This window comes from Raphanus sativus, chromosome 9 (assembly GCF_000801105.2).
Source record: "Raphanus sativus cultivar WK10039 chromosome 9, ASM80110v3, whole genome shotgun sequence".
Classification (NCBI taxonomy): domain Eukaryota; kingdom Viridiplantae; phylum Streptophyta; class Magnoliopsida; order Brassicales; family Brassicaceae; genus Raphanus; species Raphanus sativus.
Window position 1 is genome coordinate 20070797 of NC_079519.1, and position 21903 is coordinate 20092699.

The 21903-nt window shown below is 33.3% G+C and overlaps 2 protein-coding genes and 1 long non-coding RNA gene across 6 annotated transcripts; 1 reads left to right on the forward strand and 2 right to left on the reverse strand.

Annotated features, from left to right (window-relative positions):
* Positions 1 to 1798: 1798 nt before the first annotated feature.
* On the reverse strand, positions 1799 to 4191 carry LOC108825520 (uncharacterized). Of its 4 annotated transcripts, none has more exons than XR_001945260.2 (6): positions 3747 to 4191; positions 2940 to 3055; positions 2774 to 2861; positions 2507 to 2670; positions 2338 to 2387; positions 1799 to 2255 (listed from the first exon to the last, which is right to left on the reverse strand). It is a non-coding gene; the product is annotated as an uncharacterized LOC108825520 (long non-coding RNA). The 4 variants fall into 4 exon arrangements; XR_001945262.2 differs by having other exon boundaries at positions 2338 to 2408; positions 2940 to 3052; positions 3747 to 4190; XR_001945261.2 differs by having other exon boundaries at positions 2338 to 2417; positions 2940 to 3052; positions 3747 to 4190.
* A 4585-nt stretch (positions 4192 to 8776) lies between these two features.
* Positions 8777 to 11116, forward strand: LOC108825516 (AT-rich interactive domain-containing protein 2). Its single transcript, XM_018598816.2, is given in 4 exon segments — positions 8777 to 8930; positions 9070 to 9321; positions 9324 to 9976; positions 10066 to 11116. Coding segments are annotated over 3 exon segments (1710 nt in total). The 5' UTR covers positions 8777 to 8930; positions 9070 to 9137; the 3' UTR covers positions 10939 to 11116.
* Positions 11117 to 17781: 6665 nt separating this feature from the next.
* On the reverse strand, positions 17782 to 21549 carry LOC130500143 (uncharacterized). Its single transcript, XM_056994873.1, has 8 exons — positions 21394 to 21549; positions 21139 to 21309; positions 19095 to 19342; positions 18902 to 19031; positions 18709 to 18828; positions 18456 to 18632; positions 18136 to 18357; positions 17782 to 18069 (listed from the first exon to the last, which is right to left on the reverse strand). Exons 1-8 carry the CDS (start codon positions 21547 to 21549, stop codon positions 17782 to 17784), a joined length of 1512 nt encoding a protein of 503 aa, XP_056850853.1.
* Between the last annotated feature and the right edge of the window lie 354 nt (positions 21550 to 21903).

Genomic DNA, 21903 nt, shown 5'->3' on the forward strand with positions numbered 1-21903 from the left:
AATGTATATATAATTGAATGGTGTTATAATTTGTGAGTCAGACATTTTTTCTCTTATGTTTGGAATGACTTGGAACTTGTTGATTTAAGAGTGGTTCAGTTTTGTATGATCTAATAATATTAAGAGATAACCAAAAATATTTTAAAGATGTTATTAGTTAAGTCCAATTTATCTATGTCGGTTAAGATTTGATTTAATTTAAGTTGGTAGGTTGCATTTTATAGGAGGCTTGATATATTCTAGTAACAACTATGAAAAAGCCCAAATCTAAATGACAACTATAAGTAGTAGATAAAAACCAATCCCTAAATTAATAGATTAGATCTATTAAAATTGCATATTACATAAATGATAATTCTTTGGCTAATTAAACTTATTCAAGCATTTTGAATAAAAATTCCAAAATAACTTTTAAAAATTTGAAAATCTATCTAAAGTCTAGTTGATAGATTTCCACTCGAAAATATATTTGGCATCCCCTTTATATTAATAGAGAAACATTTAAAAAGTGCAACGTATAGTTTGTAATAATTACAAAAGAGTCCTGCTGAGTTGTCAAATAATTAAAATGTCAATTAATCTTACATGCCAGCTTAAAAATCAATTGAAAATGTTGGTTCAAAATCCAATTGCTAGAGAACATTATATTAACCAAAAATTTAAGAAACGTGTATTTTTCCTTAAATAAAAGCTACGGATATATGCCAATTAATGATTATGAATAATAAAGATATGAAAGCAAATTTTGCATTATTCTTCATTTTTGCATAATTTATATTATTAAAAAATAAACAACCACATTAACCATATAATAAAAGTTTAGATTTTGTCTTATATTATATATTTTGAATTTTTTAAAACGAGACTTTAAATTACAAAAAATGTTAAATATCTCTTTGAAAATTTTGTGATCAATGACTTAATTTTTTTGTTATAACAATATATATATATATATATATAATAAAAAAGTTTAGATTTTGTCTTATATGTGTGTTAATTTTGAAATTTGCATTGAAGAGTATTGAGATCTTAATATTTTAATTTTCATATTTGCATCGAAAAATACCACATCGAAAATTTTGTTACATCAAATATACAAATATTAATTAAACCATATGAGTATAAAATCTTAATAACACATATTTATATTAAAATAGACTATATATTTATGTCAATATCTTTGAAATATTATTATACTAGGACCGGCCCGCCCTACGGGCGGGATAATAATTTGAAAGTAATATAAATAGTTAGATTAAATATTTAATATAATTTTTTTTAAATATATATTAGTTAAATTTTGTACAGTCACGGTATTGGAAGACTAAATAAAATATGCTATTTTGATAAGTAGTTTTGATTCTTTTTTTTTGGTGCCATCACATTATTTTGGTAATTTCCTGGAGGTGGATGAATCTAAAGATTCTCGTGAGGAAAGAAACGAACTTGTGGTTATAGATTAAGTAAACATATATATGTGTAAAATTTATTATGAAGTTGGCTAAATATTAGTCATGTAAACCGAAAATAATAATATTAATGTATCTCGACATGTTGGACAAATTAAATTTGATATAAACCAATCAATGATGCACTGATGGTTGCAGGACAATGCGTTGACATTCTCTTTGCTTACAGTATTGAGTTTTCATTGATTATATTTGAAATTTTCCAGTTTATAATTTTTTTCATTGATTGATTTTTATTGTGAAAGACTCAACGTCAGTTTTGGGGTTAACCAAATTTTCAAATACGAATATTAATGAAGCTGTGTTCTATTTTATTATGTAGATATAGATATTTTAATATAATCATCACATCTTATATCAATAAAAAAACATATTCATGTATTAGTAACCAATAGAAAGAACATTTTGTAAATCACTTTTGGAACATGTTTCTACTTGGTTTTTGCTTCTTTTTTATGATAAACAACCCTAACCACAATCTTGAATGTGAAGCTTGATTCGTTGCAGACTCTAAATTCTAACTCAGCAGAAACACTCTCATGTAGCCACTGAATTATGAAAAGGATCACTGCACAAATCTGAGCAACAAAGACTTTAGCTCCAACTGTTCCTAGAAGATAGGAGCGTGTTCACCTGATAATCCACAACTGCAACAATCCTTCAGCTATTGTTGTCTACATGTTCTTCCTAATACCATGTTAGAGCTTGGCCACCTTTATTCCCTTTGCCACCACCAGCTTGGCCTCTGCCTTAACCACCTCTCACAAACCTCCATGTTGGTTTTGGCTGCCAATAAGTATAATATAATTAGATGACTAAAAACCGCCACTATGTTGATACGCATGCAATCTCAGTCAATAACACTTACATTGGTAGGCGTCTTGCATCACTTCTTAATCTTCCTCCCAGCTCAAATTCCTTGTCAGCAATAATCAGTGGCTTTAAGTTCTTTTAAGTGCAATCATCAAAAGAATCAACTCGCAAACTCAACTATTCTCTTGTAACTGGAAAAAGACCAAACATATAGCAAGACTTACCCAATATGAAACAGCTACAGAGATCAGAGATGGAGGTTCTTGATGCACCAATACAAATGATGAACCACAATCATCACGTCATATGGGCTCTGCAGTTCTTAAAAGCTTCAAATACTATCACACTCTCCATACTATTCTGGATGGACCAGCATCGTCTAACAAAGCTTACAAAGTACAAACTCAATATAAGTTTTTCTTGCTTATGATTATCCAGCAACTAATAAGGTTGAGAGACATTCACTTCAATGAAATAATAAAACACATTACCTTTTCCTATATTCTCGGCTGAGATAAGCCATGTAAGCCCACAACTGAGTACTGGTGACTACGATTCAATAACTCCATGCACTATAGACTGCATAAAATGTGATGGTAAATTCTGCAACAGTCTGAACCTTTAGGTTGTGAAACAAACAAAAGAAGCGTTTGTTACCTTTTATTAAAAATTATTTCTTTGATTTCTTAATGTCTTCTTTCTATCTTCCTCATCCTTTCTGTTTATGGTATCTTTGGTTTCACAGCATCATATGTGTGCTTCTTCTGGACCTGCTAAAAGACAAACTGGTTAAGATTTCTGGGAGAGGATAAAACTTGCCCATGTTTCACTACCAATACATTCAGCTCACCATACAACCGAACTGAATACTAAAAATATATCATCAAAATGTAGGTCAAAAGAGTATTGTGAATACATTATTTACGTAGTGGATGGTACAAAATTCCGAGACTTCCCTAAACGGAATTTAAGCGTTGACCATAAGTTTGATTAAGTTGGTGCCTTTACAACTTAGAGAGTTACAAACACTACCACAATCACCATGCCTCTCGGACACGTTGAAAAATACCACAGCCCCAAAAGATATAAACAGTTGTGACATGGCAAAGCAGAAAGGTATGAAGTAAACCTATTGCCTCCACATACATCATTGGTTTTTAAAAGAAAAAATTGTTTAGTTGTAACCACAGAGCATAAATTTGCAAACAGAAACCACTAACATGTCAAAAAATAAAAAAAATAGAAAAAGAAACCACTAAATATCAGTGAAATTCACAAAATTCGATCAAAGACCAAAACTTCACAATGACACAATAATTAAAACTGTAGTTACCTTGCAATTCAAGAGGCCTAATAAATCTACATCAAACACTAATCTCAAATCAATTGGGGGGGGGGGAGCTTAAGTAGAAACAAATAGAGATGCAAAGAAAAATACGAGAAAGTGAATCGATGAGAGGATACCTTCTTGAACTTCTTCTCCAGCACTGACTTCACCAAATACCTGAGAGAATCTCCAATCTAAAACGACGAAGCTCCGACTGCATCACCACCATTCATTCTCTCCTCTCTCCATTTCTATTTCTCGCACACACTCTCATGCCCCTCAGATAGAATGTAAAAACAAATCAGCGAAGCAATAGTTTATCATGATCAATCCAAAAGAATCAGTTGAAGAAATTTGCAAGCTCAAATGGCGAGAGGAAGATAAGACGTCAAGGAGTCGTCGCCGTACGAAGGAGAGAGACGAAGCGTACATAAGAATTAGGGTTAGTGCGAGATCCTTCTACCGGGCCGGATAACGCGCACAAACTAAAAGAACAGCACACATCAAACAACCAAACCCCATCTCATTCGGGATTAAATGAAACGCGGAGTATCATCCGCACGGGACACGTGTCACAACGTCAGAGCTCGAATTTCTTAGGTGGAATCCTAGGTGTCAGCAGGAGGGATACATCCTTCTTTTATAGTAATAGATAGATACCATATAAAATAAATAAAATGATTATTTTGATTTATTTCCCATAAATATATTGTAAATAAAAAGGAGGTAATGTTTTGATTTATGTGGTTACTCTAAACTCCTCTATATTAATTGAGAAACAATTGATTACTCTAGCCAGTATAAGATTTTATTAATTATTATTATTCGAAAATCTTACAAGAGAACGATAAACTAAGATTTATTTAGAAGTTATTGAAATCATCTAGCGATAACATGAATTACACATAAATGTGATTTCCTAACCCTAACCCCAAACTGCAGACAAATACAAGTTTAGATAGTATTTTTCGACCCATACAATATCAGTCGTGCCAAATACGACCTGAACAAATGATCAATGCTAAGTACGATCTCAACTCAATTATAATTCAAAAATACTATCTAAACTTTTTAAAATATGCAAAATCTACATTTATCGTAACAAAAGTTAGTTAGCCGTTAAAACGACGGCGTTTTGGTTTAATCTTTTTTTTAAAAAAAAATATGCTCATTCTGTGATTAAAACATGTGTATTGATACACTTTAAAAGAGACACTATAAGTCTATAACCAATGGACTAAAGTAAATGTTTGATATATAGTTACAAATTTGAAACTATATACTACATTACTTCTTCATCTTCTCCAAATAAAAATTTGGTGATAACTGTTTCTGATTTTTATAAAATACATTCTTAATTACCATATCTTTAATATAATTATATTATACTAAAATATGTGTTACAAAAAAAAATATTATACTAAAATATAAATAATAAAATATCTTAGATAATATAAAAAATTAAATATACTTAAATTTTGAAACTATTTATAAATTTTTATTATATAAATTATTTTATTTTTTAAAACTTGAATGGTATTTTCTTTTATTTTTGAAAATTAATGTATTGTACTATATATTTTAAGTTCTTTTTAATGTGTCTAATATTTTGAACAAAAAATTTCAGTAAAATAATAGTAAAAGTCCCTTTAACACATCCAACATTTTGAACAAAATATCACAAATATATTATATTATTTTTTAAAATAAAAAAATTACAATACGAATTTTAAAATTAAAATCTCTTCATAAATAGTTTCAAAATTTTAAGAATACTTAATTTTGTATAATTAAAAATATTTTATTATTTATACTTTAATATAATATAAGTTTATTAAAGATATAATTAAAAAAAATTTAAAAATATATTTTATGTTCATTTACGTATTATATATATATATATATATATATATATATTATAGTATGCACATAAATCAAAACAATGCCTCTTGTTTATTTAAGATAATTTTCTTTGATAAATAAATAAAAAGTATTTATTTTATATGGTATGTAACTATATTTCAATGATATTTACATAGAAGGATAGTAAACTTTAATATATATTTATTATTGAAATATTTTACTTATATAATTTTATTAACATTTGTATATTTTCTGTAACAGAAAAATGTAAACTATGAATCAAAAAATTTTCAATGTTTGGTTTTTTGAATACAAATTTCAAAATTAACATGTTCAATGCAAATTTTGAAATTAACATGTTTATGTATTTTATATGGCATATAGTATAATTTAAATAATAAAAATAGAGATATATAAAATATTTATTTAATATCAATGTCTATTAAATGAAACTTTGTATTCATATGATTTTTATGATCATTTGTATCTTGCTATAACAAAAAGGTTAAACCTTTAATCACAAAATTTTTAATCTGAGACTTTAAACATTTTTAATTGTTTATAGTCATTTTAAAAATTCAAAATATAACATATAAGAAAGAAATCTAAAATTTTATTATATGGTTAATGTGATTGTTTATTTTTAAAATATATTTAATTAAACAAAAAAGAGGGAGGATAGAAAAATTGTTATCAAATCTTTATTATTTACAATAATTAATTATCATATATATATAATCATATTAGATAATTCTATAGGTTTTTAGTAAAAAACATAATGTAGATATATGTTGCTATAACAAAATAATATTATTTTGTACACTACTAATCAATTTGATAAGTAGTTTAATATAAATTATAATATATATATTACATGGACCATCCTATTTTTTTAAGGATTCTAAGAATCATCCTAGTGATAAGATGTGGCTAGAAAAAAAAATAGTAATGCCTCGCAATTAATATACATGAGATTTTTTTACCTACAATGCTTCACAAGTTGTTACAACCAATCTTTCTCACTTTAAATCTTTTGTGTGTTTTAGGTAAAACTCTAATATATTTATATTCTTTTTATTTTTCTATTACCAAATGAATATAATTTTAATTATTTTATTTATAAGTTTTAATACAACATTAATTGAAAATTTCGTTTAAACCTCATTTACTCCACAATCCTGGAAAATGATATAAACATGATGTAACTAAAAGGTTAATAAAATTATACAGCTTTGACCAGCATAATATAAAATCTCATCCAATTAATGAATTTGTTACCTTTGAGAACCCTGGATTAACATATATACATCAATTTTCTAATCTTATAAACGAATTGTAATTTAGAAACATTTAGTCAAATATACATCGATGGAAGCAATATTAAGATTGAGTTGACATAAGAATATATTAATATATCGTAGATTTTGTGCTTAATTCTTTCTGAAATACCCTTATTACTATCTTTTTCATCACCATACAATTCTTTCTTCTTCTCTTCTTCACACAACTCTGTTTCTCATCTAAAATTAATTAAAAAAAAATCTAAGTAAATAAATCAAAATTTCTCAACCGTAAGTTGTATTTCCGACATCAGTTTCCACCGCTATTTTGCTCTTCGATCACAGTTTGCGACGATTTTGCCTCTTATAACATTTGAAGTTAAAATCATAATTGGACTTCAATTTTAAATCATAATAGTGAATCCGGTCTTGTTCGTCAACAATAACTCAGACTGTGTTAAATTAGAAGTTAATGATTTTTATGCTATGGATAAGATCTGAGCTAGTTGATATTGTAATAGTTAATATATATTATTTATATTTTTGTGGATCCTTAATTTTATACCGACGTTCGAGGACATATTTTGTTAACTGTTACAGATTGACTGAGGACATATTTTGTTAACTGTTACAAACACAGTAATCATCATTAGTCGATAAAAATTTGTTAGTCGGTACATTGTTTATTAGTTAGCCAAATATTCTCATTAATTTTCATAAGTAGTCAAACGTCTATTATTCTATTAATGTTGATTGTATAGCTAACAAAAGCATGAATTAAGTAACAAAAAAAAATATCAGCTAACAACGTTATATCAACGACTAACATATAGTTAACAGACCACATATCAGCTAACGAACCATGTATTATAACATAGTATCTAAAATGGTGCAAAACCATATAGCATATAACAAACCATGAATCTGCTAAAGTTGGTAACATCTTACCAAACATTTATCTATTAATGCTCCTTGTTTGTAACAACTAACAAAATATATATCTCAGAAATCAAGGTAACTAAAAAATGTTGCTTAACATAATTGTTATCCAGATCGAAAACACATATATGAACTCGCTCAATCACCTCTTTTTTTAGTTTAGGTTTGGATACTCATCGATTTTGTTTTCCACAAGAAGAAACTTAAAGAAGATCGCGTCGAAAATCATTTTGAAGATGAGGAAGTCTGTAATTCTAAATATCTTCCAACTCCACCACAACAATGGTGGTGCCTTGGACAGTATCTGATGCGGAAGATTCTAAACGAGTGACAGCGATCGATTCCTTGATTACATTCACGGTCTCGTGATTCAAAACAAGACAACAATAATTATGAGATAGCTGCTGCTTGAGGAGTTCATTGTGGTTGTGTTGATGAAACTGATGAGGATTTCCGTTGATCAATTGAGGAGATGTAAAGATTCACCGTGAATAAGCTAAGAATTTACAATTAAACAGAAGAGAAGTCACTGCAAAAATTATAGAAAAAGAAGAGAAGAAACTACGAGAGGAGAGAGAGAGAGACATGGAGAATCATAGTGATATTATGATTTAGAAAGTATGAAAAGTGAAGGAATATGTCACTGATTTAGCCATATTCTAAGTGTATGACTAAATTGGTTTTAATGTGACAAACCGGTCTATTACAAACAAAGGTGGTTTATGTACACCAATTACCCAACCGAAATCTGTAATAGACCGGTTTGAATTGGTCTTATGTATTATTTTTTTTTATTATTGAAAATATTGATTTTGATTTAGGTTTCCATTTGAAACTTATCGATTAGCCGAATAAACCGATCTAATGGAAATTGAAATCGAATTAACTAGCATATAGCCATATACTAAAGAATTATGATATTGCAAAACCGAACTGATTCAAAATCGATAGGAATCAACTTAAATTTAACCGAACTAACTTTTGGATATAAGATATATTTACCCGATTAAACCGAACTAATCGGTTTTTATTTGGAACCGAACCGAACCGAAAACCCTAATGCCCAGCCCTAGGTTCTTGTTTAAGTTCTTGCATGTCCTCAAATTGATCTCAAAGTTTGCACCTTTTTGTCTGTATCTTTTGCCACTTCTGTAGCCACTTCAAATGGTGCAGTTAAACCCATAAGAAGGATTGTTAGAAACCTATTCCATCTGGACTTCTGCAGCTAGGAATCCCCAGGTAAAGACTGAATCCAAATCCAATAGAGAAACAACCCGGATAATCATAAAAAAAAGAAAACGCAAAGATCTCATTTTTTTTTCTGACACCAATCTGCAGAAAGGCTCAATTAATAGATCCGTTGTGTTTATTTGTTTAGGTTAATTGAAAAGGAGGAAACTTTCTTGATCAGAGGATGCAAGCTGGGAACTTGAGCTCAAGGGTTTAATGGCAGAATGGTCAAGTTTCAATTGTAGCTCTTGTTCATACATTGATGTTGAGGTTAAGGCATCTGATGAATGTGAGGAGAGGTTAAAGAGATTGTTTGATCAAGCTCTGTTGATCTTTCTTGAGGAAGAGGGTAATAATAACAGGCCTCTCCCTGCTATTCTCGGTGAAGGCAAAACCGTTGATTTTTTAAGCTGTTTGTGTTGGTGAGGGAGAGAGAAGGGTTTGATTCTGTGTCTAGGAAAGGGTTGTGGGACTCAGTGGCTGAGAGATTAGGGTTGGACAGGTCAGTGTCTCCATCTTTGAGGTTGGTTTACTCCAAGTACTTGGACAGGATGGAGAAATGGGCGGTGGAGAATTCCAGGGTTGTGAACTGGGATGATGGGGATAGTATGAAGAAAGGGTGTTGTGGGGGTATGTTGCATGAGCTAGGGGATGGATTCAAGGGTTTGTTGGAAAATGGAAAGCGCCCTAAACGTAACAGAGCTATGGCTTTTGGGTGTATGCATGTTGAAGAGTCCGGGTCTGAGTTCCATAGCACTAGGAAGAAATTTAAAGACTGTGAACATCTTGATGATGAAGAAGAAGTAGGAACCTCTTGTGGTGTTCTTAGTGAGGAAGGAGGTTTGGGAAAGCAAGAAACTTTAGAGGGAATGTTAAAGTGGCTCACTTGGGTTGCCTTGTGTCCTCATGATCCTTCAATTGGAGTAATACCAAACTGCTCAAAGTGGAAGGAGTACACTGGAAGCGAGTGTTGGATCCAAGTGACTAGAGCAAAGAAAGCTTTACTTGTCCAAAGAGACAATGCTGAACTCAGATATCAAAACTCTACATTTCTGGTGCTTTTTTCTTTTTTTTTTACTCTTTCTATGTATGTTTTGTTCTTCTTTCTGTGAGATAGCTTAACTCTCATGGTCAGCACTTGCAGGGTAACCAAACTATGCATCCTTACATGTACGAAGACGACCGTAGGTCGACAGGGAGGTCAAGGCACAGCGTAAGGCGTCCACAATTATCCAAACCACATTGGAATGGAAGTCCAGTCTCTCTAGCTAAGTCAGGATCTAGCCATTGCAGAGAACTGATCCCTGTTTGTGAATCCGCAACAGATCTTGTTGCAGGAACATCTGGAGCCACTGACTTGCAAGTATTCTCAAATGCAGTCAAAGAGACAAAAAAACCAGAGATCCCGAGAAGGTATGTGGCTGTAGGACGTCATTACCAAGCCCGAGTGGATGAATGGACAGGAGGATCTGGTTTAGATAGTGATACTAAATGGTTAGGAACACGCATATGGCCAGTGGGAAACAGAGAAGTTTTGGATCGTTCACTTGGAGAAGGAAGGCTAGATTGTTGCAGCTGTGAAATTCACACCTCTGGTTCTGTTGAATGCATTCGATTCCACATTGCAGAGAAGAGAATGGAGTTGAAACGTGAACTTGGCGATGTCTTTTTCCATTGGAGGTTCAATCAGATGGGGGAAGAAGTGTCTCTAAGGTGGACAGAGAGAGAAGAGAAGATGTTCAAGAAACTGATGGTTTCGGATCCTCAGAGCTTTTGGGAGAACGCTGCAAAGTGTTTCAGAGGGAAGAAGAGAGAGCAGCTTGTGAGTTACTACTTCAACGTGTTCTTGATTAACCGTAGAAGGTATCAGAACCGTGTGACTCCCAGAAATGTGGACAGTGATGATGAAGGGCCTTTTGGTTGTGTGGGTAACAGTTTTGGTCGTGATGCTGTTACTTTGATTGGTTCAGATATTATGATATGTTCTCAGAACAGTCAGTATAATGACTTTGACTGAAGAAGCAGAAGATGATTGGAACATAAGTAAAAAGGTTTTGTCTTTTGTCGAATGTTAGCTCTTTGTGATAGGAGTATAGGAGTTTGTAGTGTTTTAAAGCCAAAGACTGGCAAATGGTTCGACTTGTGGAACAAAATCGACTTTTAAGATTTTCAAAAAGTTTTTCTTCCTGGATACATTTATTTATTTTAGCTTTTATAGTTTCATTATTCATATTTCCAAAGAGTCGCATACATTCTCATTCAATTTATCACTCATATTCTAAAATATTACCCTATTGGTTGTTTAAAAATAAAAAATATTTATTATAAATGTTATTTTATATATGCATTTAAATGTATATGCATTGTTTTAATTATAGACAAAAAGTTATATGTGAAAAATATTAAACAATACTCCCTCCATTTTATAAAGCGTGTCATTTAGACTAATTTCACGATAGTTAAAAAATTAAAAAATATACTAGTATATTATTTTTTACTATATAATTATTAAAATGAATGATTTAATGAAATATTTATTGGTTATTTAAAAAGATAAAATAAATAAATTTAATAAGAAAAATTGCTTTAGATGTAGAATGACAATTCTTTTGAAACAAAATAAAAAAAAGTAAAATAACATTCTTTATAAAACATAGATATTATAACATAATAAAACTGAAGGAGTTTTTAAAAATTTGATTATAGTTCCCCATTTTTCATATCCTCTTAAAACAAAACTAGCTAGTTTCCTCAAGTCTATTTTGGACTATTTTTACTTTGCTTTATCCATTCGTTTTTTTGTTATCCGTTTTGTTCATTCAAAGTAGAGCTCTGAAAATTTTTCGATGTCTTCTCTCTTCCACCAAGCTTCTCGCTTAGGTTTAATTGTTGGACGGCTCTGGTGGATTTCTCAGCACCAGAGCCGGCCTCTCTTTTATTATTTTCTTTTCTGTCTAATATCGTGTGAATCAATTGCAAGAACATGTCTGTTGAAGTCAAAATTTTGATCTTTAGGTGTGGTTGTAAATTCAGATTGGTGTCGGGATTCTCTCGATATATATCAAGTGAAATCAGATCTGCTGATTGACTGTGGTGCTAGCCCTTTTGGTCCCTTTGATTTTCCTTCTCACATGCATGTGTTTCATGTCGGTGGAATGATTGTGTGATAACCCGTTCTGTGGACCTTACCCGTCTTGTGGATCCTATGCTGGTCCTTGAGAACACCGACCCTTTCAATTGTGAATCCGCACTGATTTTCTTAGATAGATTATTGGTGCATTTAGCGTTCCTCAAAACCAAGATCTCACCCTTTAATAAGCCTCTCACATGACAAGTTGTCACCAATTGAAGACTATTTGTATTTAGGGTTCTTATGTTATTCCACTAACATAAAACTAAAAACCAAGTATTAATCATGAGACCTAAACTTCTAAAGCTTAAGTAACCCTTAGAAAATTAAACTTCTTTAATCTTACTAAGTTTTTCGCATTCTTCAGACATTGACTCCCTCGTAACTTATTGTGCAAATTTGCAACACTATCTCAATGGACCTTGTAAATATTCTTAAGTATTTTCTCTTAAATTTTTTTTCCATCTCCAAAAATTGAATAGGTTTTACTGTCAATGACAGAGTATTGATTTGTACTATGTGGTCTAAAGACTAATAACACCATCCATACAATTTTTTCTCACTTTTCTGATAGAGTACTTGTGGGGATAAATGTTCATTCACCTAATTTGATCTTATAAAAAGATTTGATCATTTAAAATTGTGGTTATGCTCTACATGTTTTGCTAATAAGTGTTCATACATATCTGATAGAAGGGCACCATCCCAGCTTAACAATAATATTTATTTAAAGTTGCATTTTGTTGTAAGGAAGAAGAGAGAAGAGAGAATTGAGTAATGAGTACATTATATAGGATTACAATAGCTTAGATACAAAGTATAACTTGGAGTGGGAAACAAATATATCTAAGACTTTTCATATGGACATCACCACAATATTCAGAACACTTCTCTGATTTCACCAACATCTCTTTAAGACCTGATTTCACCAATATTATAAAGATGTGTGGTGGGTGATCAGTCCACCAACATCTCTTTTGTTCATGCCAATATTTTCCTTTGGCTGGTGAAAACCTTATTACCATTTTATCGTATGAGCAAAAACATACGTAAAATCATTCAGAATAATCTTCTGGTTCTTTAGTGACTATTCACATAAATCTTTCGGTATTTTTTGCATCATTACTGAATCAAAATGGTCTAACTAGTTCATGCCAAGTATTTTGTAAACTTCTGGTTTACTATATATTTTCTCATTTACACTAATCTTTGTGTGGTACAATCCATAAGAGGATGTAAGTACTTTCCCAAAAATAATTTTAATACCTTGAGAAATACTTGTGCTTTCAAATGAATTTAACATTTCTTTCTCTTATTGTCTCAGCTTAATTTGTCTCAAATTTCAATGAATTTACAGGAAAAAGGATTCATCATCAATCTCAGTTTAGTATAAACATAATCTTCTAGATGTTTCACTTAATATGAGATTCTTTAACTCTCCCCTCGAGATGATAATATTATAGGTTCATCAATCTCGAGTGGATCTCATTTTTGAATCAACAACGTACCATGCATGGATCATGTATTCTTTCTTAGATCCTTTGAACTTTTGAGACTTATAAGAATATAATATAAGGATTTCAAATTAAATTCTTATGAGTAATAATATTATGTACTCTTCTGGTGCATCATATATATATATATAATCCTCTTCTTGAACTTTCTACAAGCTTTATACTACTTGTATTGTATTCACAATGATTTTTTTTCATCTTTAGATGATTGTATCACGTCTTTTTTTATTATCATCTTTATTTTCTCAACTTCAAGTGAGAATATGAGTTTTAAGAAACTCTTTGGATCTTGACATCATCTATATCCACATTCACGTCTACAATCACTTTTATGTTCATTTTCTTGATTGGAACTATTTATGTGGATTTTCTTTTTCAGTATAAAATGTTAAATTATCTTCAGGAGAATATGATCATAGTCAACTAGACGTGATTTATCATCTTACATCAATAGCTCATTGTTTTGTCACTATTCAAAGAGACAACATATATTTATAAACTTCTTTAATCTATTTTCTCAATCATGTGTCTACTGTACAACATTAATTGTGTAAAAATTTCTTCGAGAAATTTTACTTTTAAACTCAACATCCAATATAGTTGAACTTTCTTTACAGAATTTAGGTCTTGTAATCTTTAGATGCAAAATACACAGTGAGCTTTATGTAATCACATTCATGATGTCTATAAGTATATCTATAGACTTCTTTAATCTTTAGATGCAAAATACCTTTCTTTGGATTATTTTTCTAAAACTTACAGATCTATCCTTTACATGCATGACTTTACGTTAATTATATACTAATTGATTTAAATAAATCTGACAAGTCACAATACTTTACACCCAAATTTGTAAATAGATCTATATGATACTGATTTTTTTTGCTAAAGGGTAAATATCATATATGAATAAAAGATTTTACAAGAAGATCTAATGTCTGAGCAATCTTGGCAAAAATGAAAATAAAAAACAAGATTGATCAAAATGGAAACCAACAAGAACAAATCAACTAAGCCAAATAGCCATAAGATCACGGTAAGCTTTCTTATGTCTTCTAGCCGAGATGATGTTCTTAACATCTCTATCAATAGCATGAAACACAATGGGAGCAGGAATAGAAATCTTGTTGTGTATCAGATTGTTCCTCTGCTTCCATATGTGAAAGATAACCACTTGAGCTGCAACCTTTTTAAGAAGGGAGAGCTTGGCTGTTGCGGAGGTTCTGATCCATGACAAAATCTCGGACCAGTTTAAGATGACAGTGGCGGACTGTGAGCATCTTATAAATACTTCCTTCCACACCAGAAGGCTGTAGTTGCACTCCAGGAACAAATGATCACGAGTTTCTGGGTAACTGGAACAGAGAGGACAGAGAGGCGAGGTAGGAACACCCCATGACGCCAGCCTTGCCCTCGTCGGGAGCCTGTCATAATTGGCCACCCACATCGTAAATGACAGCTTCGGTACAGCGCCCTTGAACCAGACCACATCAAACCAGTCCTTGATCTCTTCTCTTGGTCTCAACACCTCCCAAGTTGTAGCAGACGTGAAAGTACAAAGAGTAGAATCACCAGCAATCCATTCATATTTATCAACACAATTATGAGGGAGAGGAAGAGATATAGTAGTGAGATAAGTGTGCAAGTCGACTTCCTGCTGTGATCTAGGGTGCGGGAGAGACCAGGTTGAACCGTTAATGGCGTCGGCCACAACAGCTTCTTTTCTGATACGAAGTGCTCTTGGTCCCCTGTCTCCAATGTAGTTTATCAACTGACCCATCGGAGACCAGTTATCAAACCAGAAGCTTGCAGACTGACCATTACCAATGACCATCTTACAAAACTGCAACGCAAGTGGGCGAAGCTTGAGAATTCTTTTCCAAGCCCAAGAATCAGTAGCAGCAGGTTCAATAACCCAGAAACTTTTCTCTTGGAGATGACTATTCCAATGCCACTCAACCCAAAGTGAGTCAGCTCTAGAGAGGAGGTTCCAGACAAACTTGAGGCATAAAACATGGTTCCAAGTTGAGAGATTACGGAGCCCCAAGCCTCCCTCCTGCTTCGGGAGACAGACAGTATGCCAAGCGATCTTAGCTAGACCCTTTTTCTCAATGTTGCCTGACCAAAGAAACCGGGAACAGAGAGCTTCAATGTTTTTTATACAACCCTTGGGAAGAAGAAACGCAGAGAGCCAAAAGTTCACAGTTCCAAAGATGACAGTCTTTAGGAGTTGCAGCCTGCCCGCAAATGAAAGGAGCTTAGCCTTCCAGGATTGAAAGGTCAGTGTTATCTTAGTGATCAATGGAGAGTACTCCGAGATTTTGAGTTTCCGACTCATAAGTGGCAAACCAAGATATCTTACGGGCAATTTTCCTGGCGTGTACCCGTAACTGGATATAGCTAAAGCTTCTTCTTGATCAATACATGTGGTGTAGAGCTCAGTCTTGGTAGTATTCATAAATAGACCAGACCACGAGGCAAAATCATCAAGGCACTCAGTAATCCCGTGCAGGCTGTTACTGCTGCCATCAAAGAAAATCATGACGTCATCTGCAAACATGAGATGAGAAATCCTAAGCTGCTCTGTTCTCGGATGATAAGCAATGACGCCTGTCTCATATCTAGATCTTAGCAGTCTTGAAAATCCTTCCATTGCTAGCACAAAGAGGTATGGCGAGAGAGGATCTCCTTGCCGGATACCTTTGGAGCTTTTAAAGAACCCGCTGGAGACCCCATTAATAGAGACAGAAAACGAGGCAGTAGACAGACATTCAGATATGAGGCTGATGTACCTTTCCGGGATGGCTAAAGCACGCAGGGAGGCTAAAATAAAATCCCATTTGACACAATCAAAAGCTTTCCTGAGATCCACCTTTAACATGCCTCGCGCTGATAGAGACTGCGTGTTAAAGCCATTAACCAGGTCCGTGGCAAGCAACACATTCTCAGCCAGGAGACGTCCAGGAAGGAAAGCCGACTGAGAGGTAGATACCACAAGAGGGAGGATCTCCTTGAGCCGCGAAGCCAGGAGCTTAGAGATAATTTTGTAGACCGTGTTTAGGCATGGTATCGGTCTAAAATCAGTAGTAAGCGAGGCGTTGGGCTTCTTTGGAATCAGAACAAGAGAGGCTGAGTTCCATTGCTTTAGAAGCTGACCCGACGCAAAGAACTCCAGTATGGCTTCAGTCACTTAAGGGCCGATAACTGACCAGGTAGCCGTAAAGAACTCCGTAGAATACCCATCGGGACCTCCTTGTCAAGTGAATAGATCCAATAAATGAGTTTATGAAAAATTATATTTAGATTAACTAATATCCAAGATGTTGTGAATCTATAATATTTTGGCACAAGGCATTGTCCACTAAAATAAAAGTCCAAAATATTTGCTATGTCTTTGGTTTTCAACCAAAATCTTATGGTCTTTTTTTCTTCTTATGCTAGGAAAATGAACGTCTTCTTCGTCCTATTTGAGTTATAATGTAAACCTATGTGTGTTATTACACCATGTACAGTAAAGAATTTTTAAATCTAACTTATATTATAAATTTGTTTATTAATTATTATAGATTTTACTATTTTCTTACTAATATTTAATATATATTTGATATATTTAAATTAATTTATATAAAACTAATAAAAATGATATAAAATTATATGATTATCAAAAATTTAGCCTAAACAATATTTACACTACTACAAGAAAACACGCTGATACTGAGGGACTTTTTCCTCGGTATGTCGTCGGAATAACCGTATTCCGATGACATACCGAGGAAAAAGTCCCTCGAAAAAAATTCCTCGAAATTTCATTTTCTCTCGAAATTTCCTCGAAATCTTGTGACGGAATTTCGAGGAACAACAATTCCGAGGAGATTTAGAGGACAGGCATTCGTCGAAGTCGTCATCGATATATATTGAGGAACCTTCCCTCGGTATATACCGAGGATTATACCGAGGGAAGAACCCTCCGAAAATTTTCGAGGAACTCGGTTCCTCGGAATATTCCGAGGAAAACTTCCCTCGGTATATACCGAGGACGGCTGTTCCTCGGAATATATTGAAAATAGTTTTTTTTTTTAATTATTTTAAAAAAAAAAATATTTTTAAAATTTAAATTCGAAAATATAAAATTAAAATTTAAATTGAAAACATATTATATAAATTCAAAGTCATACAAATCAAAATAAAACATTTCGAGTTTTTGAAAGAAATTAAACTACGGGTTTTGGACGTTCGTGTCTGGCATGGTCGGGAGGTCCACGTTGGCGTTCGGGTTCATGCTCCTCATCATCGCCATCATTTGCTCGTTCAGCTTCCTCTGTGCCTCCCAGCCCGCCTCTTGACTTGCCACCATGGACTCCAGCGCAGATATGCGAGCATCCTTGTCCCTCATCTGACTCAGAAGGACTTCTTGATCAACAAAGGACAGTGGTGCAGAAGCAGACGGAACCGAGTTGGACCGACGAGCCAAACCGAACAAACGGCCCTTCTTCTTTGGAACCGACTGAAAAAGAAAATGTCAAATTTAAATAATATAAAAAATGAATTGAACTTTAAAAAAAGAACTTACCGCTTCAACGATTTGGTTGATCCGAACCCGAGGCAAGCCGGTCGATCCCGTCGAATCGTCATCCTCGGTTTGAAGCTGAGACACTTCATGTTCCATCTGACTGTCGATGAGGGTGACCACATCCCTCACAACACCATCATCAATCTCGCCGGTCTTCTTGTTGGTATACGCCGTCTTTATTAGGGTGAGATGATCAACCGGCTCCCCCTCATTTTCTTCCGCCTTGAAAAAAACATAAATTAAACAAACATTAGTAATTAAAAGAAATGCACAAAAAATATTAGAATCTTAAATAATATAATAAAAACCGACAAGCTTACCAAGCGATCCCCCAGACTGGCCAAAGATTGAGCACCCAAGTTATGGATGTACATGCCCTTCCCCTTACGGTCACTCTTGCGGTTGGTGGAGTTGGTGGAAGAAGTTGCTCTCACTTCGTTCTTACTCCAATGCACACCCAACTCCCGCCAGACGTCGGGGTCCATCCCCTTTGGAATCTTTAAAAAAAAAATTGTTAAATAAATAAAAAAATATTTTAATAAATTAAAAATTGTTTCATAAATAAAAACCAACCTTGTTTATTTCCCACTTCTTCTTCCACGAGTGGATCTGCTTCCCATAGTTGTCCATAACTTTATGGACGAAGTGGTAATAGATAAACAACGTATCATCGGCATTCCAGTTGAATTCTTGCTGAAAATAAAACACAATTAGTAGAAAATTAATATTAAAGATTAAAAAAATAAGTAAAAAATAGAATACTTACCGCAAACTGTTGAAACCACATATGCTGCTTCTCGAGAGGGAAGTCGGTGAAAGTCGGATGTCCATTGTCGAGGGCTGAGTACATCATACGGTTGATCCATCCGCTGATCCCGTTCCCGGATCGGTCCAACCTAATAAAAAGAATTAATTATTTAAAATGAATCAAATTTTAATGAAAAAATAGGTTTAATTACCATGTCTGACCCCGTCCACATGGATACTGAGTGAGATATGGAAGATGGTCACGACCCGGCTGTCGAACAAACTCCGCAGCTCTCAGAAGTGCCGGATGAGCAGGAGCGAGAGCAGGAGCAGGAGTGGGTACCACACCGGGAGCGGAAGGAGAATGAGAGGGAAATGGAGAGGGAGATGTATGGTAAGAGCTGTGGGGCGATGCGGAACCCGAAATGGAGCCGCTCCCCGTACCACCACGACCACGACGCTGTCGAGAGCGGGTATGTTCCTCTTGAGACCTTTATATAAATAATTTTTTTTTAATATATACAATTTTTTTTTAATTTGTTAATATATTAAAATTGTTTAATAATAACAAAAAAAAGTTTAAATATATAAAAAATAGTTTAAATATTTAAAAATTATTAAATGATTACAAAAAAGTTTAAATATATTAAAAATATTTTTAATATTTAAAAATTGTTTAATAATTACAAAAAAAAGTTTTAATATATTAAAAATTGTTTAATAATTACAAAAAAAGTTTTAATATATTAAAAATAGTTTAATAATTACAAAAATAGTTTTAATATATTAAAAATAGTTTAATAATTAAAAAAATAGTTTTAATATATAAAAAATAGTTTTAAAAATCAAAAAACGTTTTAAAAAATCAAAAACGTTTTAAAAAAATCAAAAAACGTTTTCAATTTTAACCAAAACACAAAATAAAAATAAAAAAAATATAACAACAATCCAAACAACAATCCAAACATGAAAATCCTAAGCTATCCATTCAATCCTAGAATTTCCTTTCTAACAACCTAAATTTCGAGATCTATGAAGAGAGGAAGAGAAGAGAGATGAACTTACATGGGAAGAGAGGAGAGGAAGAGAGGAGAGGAAGGAGGCCGAGAGGAAGAGAGGAGAGGAGAGGAGAGGAAGAGAGCCGCAGGAAGAGAGGAGAGGAGAGGAGAAGAGAGCCGCCGAGGAAGAGACAAGAGAGGAAGAGAGGAGAAAAATGGGGAAGAGAAGAATGAAAACCTAATTTATGAGGGGTCCGTCGAAATTTCCTCACAAATTTTAATGTTGGTCGTCGAAATTTCCTCGAAATTCTCTTATCTGATTTTTGCGAAAAGTTTGGCGTCTAGGGTTGCCGGGTTAATGAAAAATAGTCCGAGGAAAGAGGGTTTGGGGTTTTGAAAACATCGATTTTTTTCCCCTATGTCATTTCTTATACAAATGTAATTCATAATAATGAGGTTTCTTTGTATAGATGATCATAAAGAATGAAATAACACAATTACAAAAATTATTGTAAGTATTTCCTTTAACGTTTATTAAAATGTATAAGTGTTTATCTTATGTTGTGTGGTTTTCGTCTCAATCCGCAAAACATTGTTTTCGGTTTAAAACCCTAAAGTTTGACTTTATAATATGGCTAAGACACTTAATGAAGGTTATATACGTGTTATTCAATCCGCAAAACGTTGTTTTCGGTTTAAAACCCCTTGTTCCTCGAAATTCCCTCGAAAAATTGTGAGGGAATTTCGAGGAACTGCCAAAAATTATGTTGGTCGTCGAAATTTCCTCGAAATCTTTCGAGGGAATTTCGAGGAAATACAAAAAACTTTGTGTTCCCTCGAAATTTCCTCGAAATATTTCGAGGGAATTTCGAGGAACAATGTGTTTTAAATCAAACCCCTAAAATTATGTTGGTCGTCGAAATTTCCTCGAAATCTTTCGACGGAATTTCGAGGAAATACAAAAAACTATGTGTTCCCTCGAAATTTCCTCGAAATATTTCGAGGGAATTTTGAGGAACAAGGTGTTTTAAATCAAACCCCTAAACCGTTAAGGGTCATTCCGAGGAAATTTCGAGGAAACCCTATTTTCCCTCGGTATTTCCTCGAAATTCATTTAAAAAAAAAAAAAAATCTACTCTGATTCCGAGTCATCATCACCAGATGAATCTGAATCTGGATCTTGGTGAAACTCTCCAATAACTGGTTCATCCTGTGCGTGAACGACGGCTTCCTCTGCGAAGTCGGTGAAATCTACTACAAGGCCAACTCCTGCTACATCTTCTGCTGCACTTAAGTTACTGGATGTGATTGGTTGTAGTGGGTCTTCCAGCTTAGAACTCCCCTGAACTCGGCCTCTCGGGTTGAGTCTGGTAACAGTAACCCATGGATCATCTCTGTTCCTTACCCGGGGGTACTTGATATAACAAACCTGTAACATTTTAAAAAATTTTAGTACAAGTTTAAATTATTACACATGATGACCAATCATTCTGAATAATTAACATTTACTTACCTGATCGGCCTGAGAAGCAAGAATGAAAGGATCATAATATTGCAGCTTTCGTCTCGTATTTACTGATGTAACACCAAATGCATCTGTTCTCACACCTCGATCTGGAGTGATGTCGTGCCAATCACAATAGAAAACAATACAGCGCAATCCAAGCATGCCCAAATACTTGATTTCCAAAATCTCATGTATGTGTCCGTAGTATACATCATCTCCCGATGCAGAACAAACGCCAGCATCATAGGTCGTACGCGAACGTTTCGTCTTTTCAGTTGTGAATGCATATCCTCGAGTACAAAATCTCGGATATGACTTCACAACATAGTTTGGTCCACCACCATCTCGCGTATCCAATCGTCAAATGTTTCACCTCTGGCCAAACCAGCAGACACCTATTAATAGCACATATATATGAGTATAAATATGTGATAAATAATTTTTTAATTTGTATAAATATGTGATAAATGATTTTTTAATTTGTTTAAGGCACTTACATAAGTAAACATCCATCCA

Coding starts and splice junctions, on each gene's coding strand:
- LOC130500143 (XM_056994873.1), bottom strand. CDS start 21,549: ATGCTTGGATTGCGCTGTATTGTTTTCTATTGTGATTGGCACGACATC. Junction 18,829..18,901: donor TGTGGTTTCAACAGTTTGCG/GTAAGTATTCTA, acceptor TTTTATTTTCAG/CAAGAATTCAACTGGAATGC. Junction 18,633..18,708: donor AGAAGTGGGAAATAAACAAG/GTTGGTTTTTAT, acceptor TTTTTTTTAAAG/ATTCCAAAGGGGATGGACCC.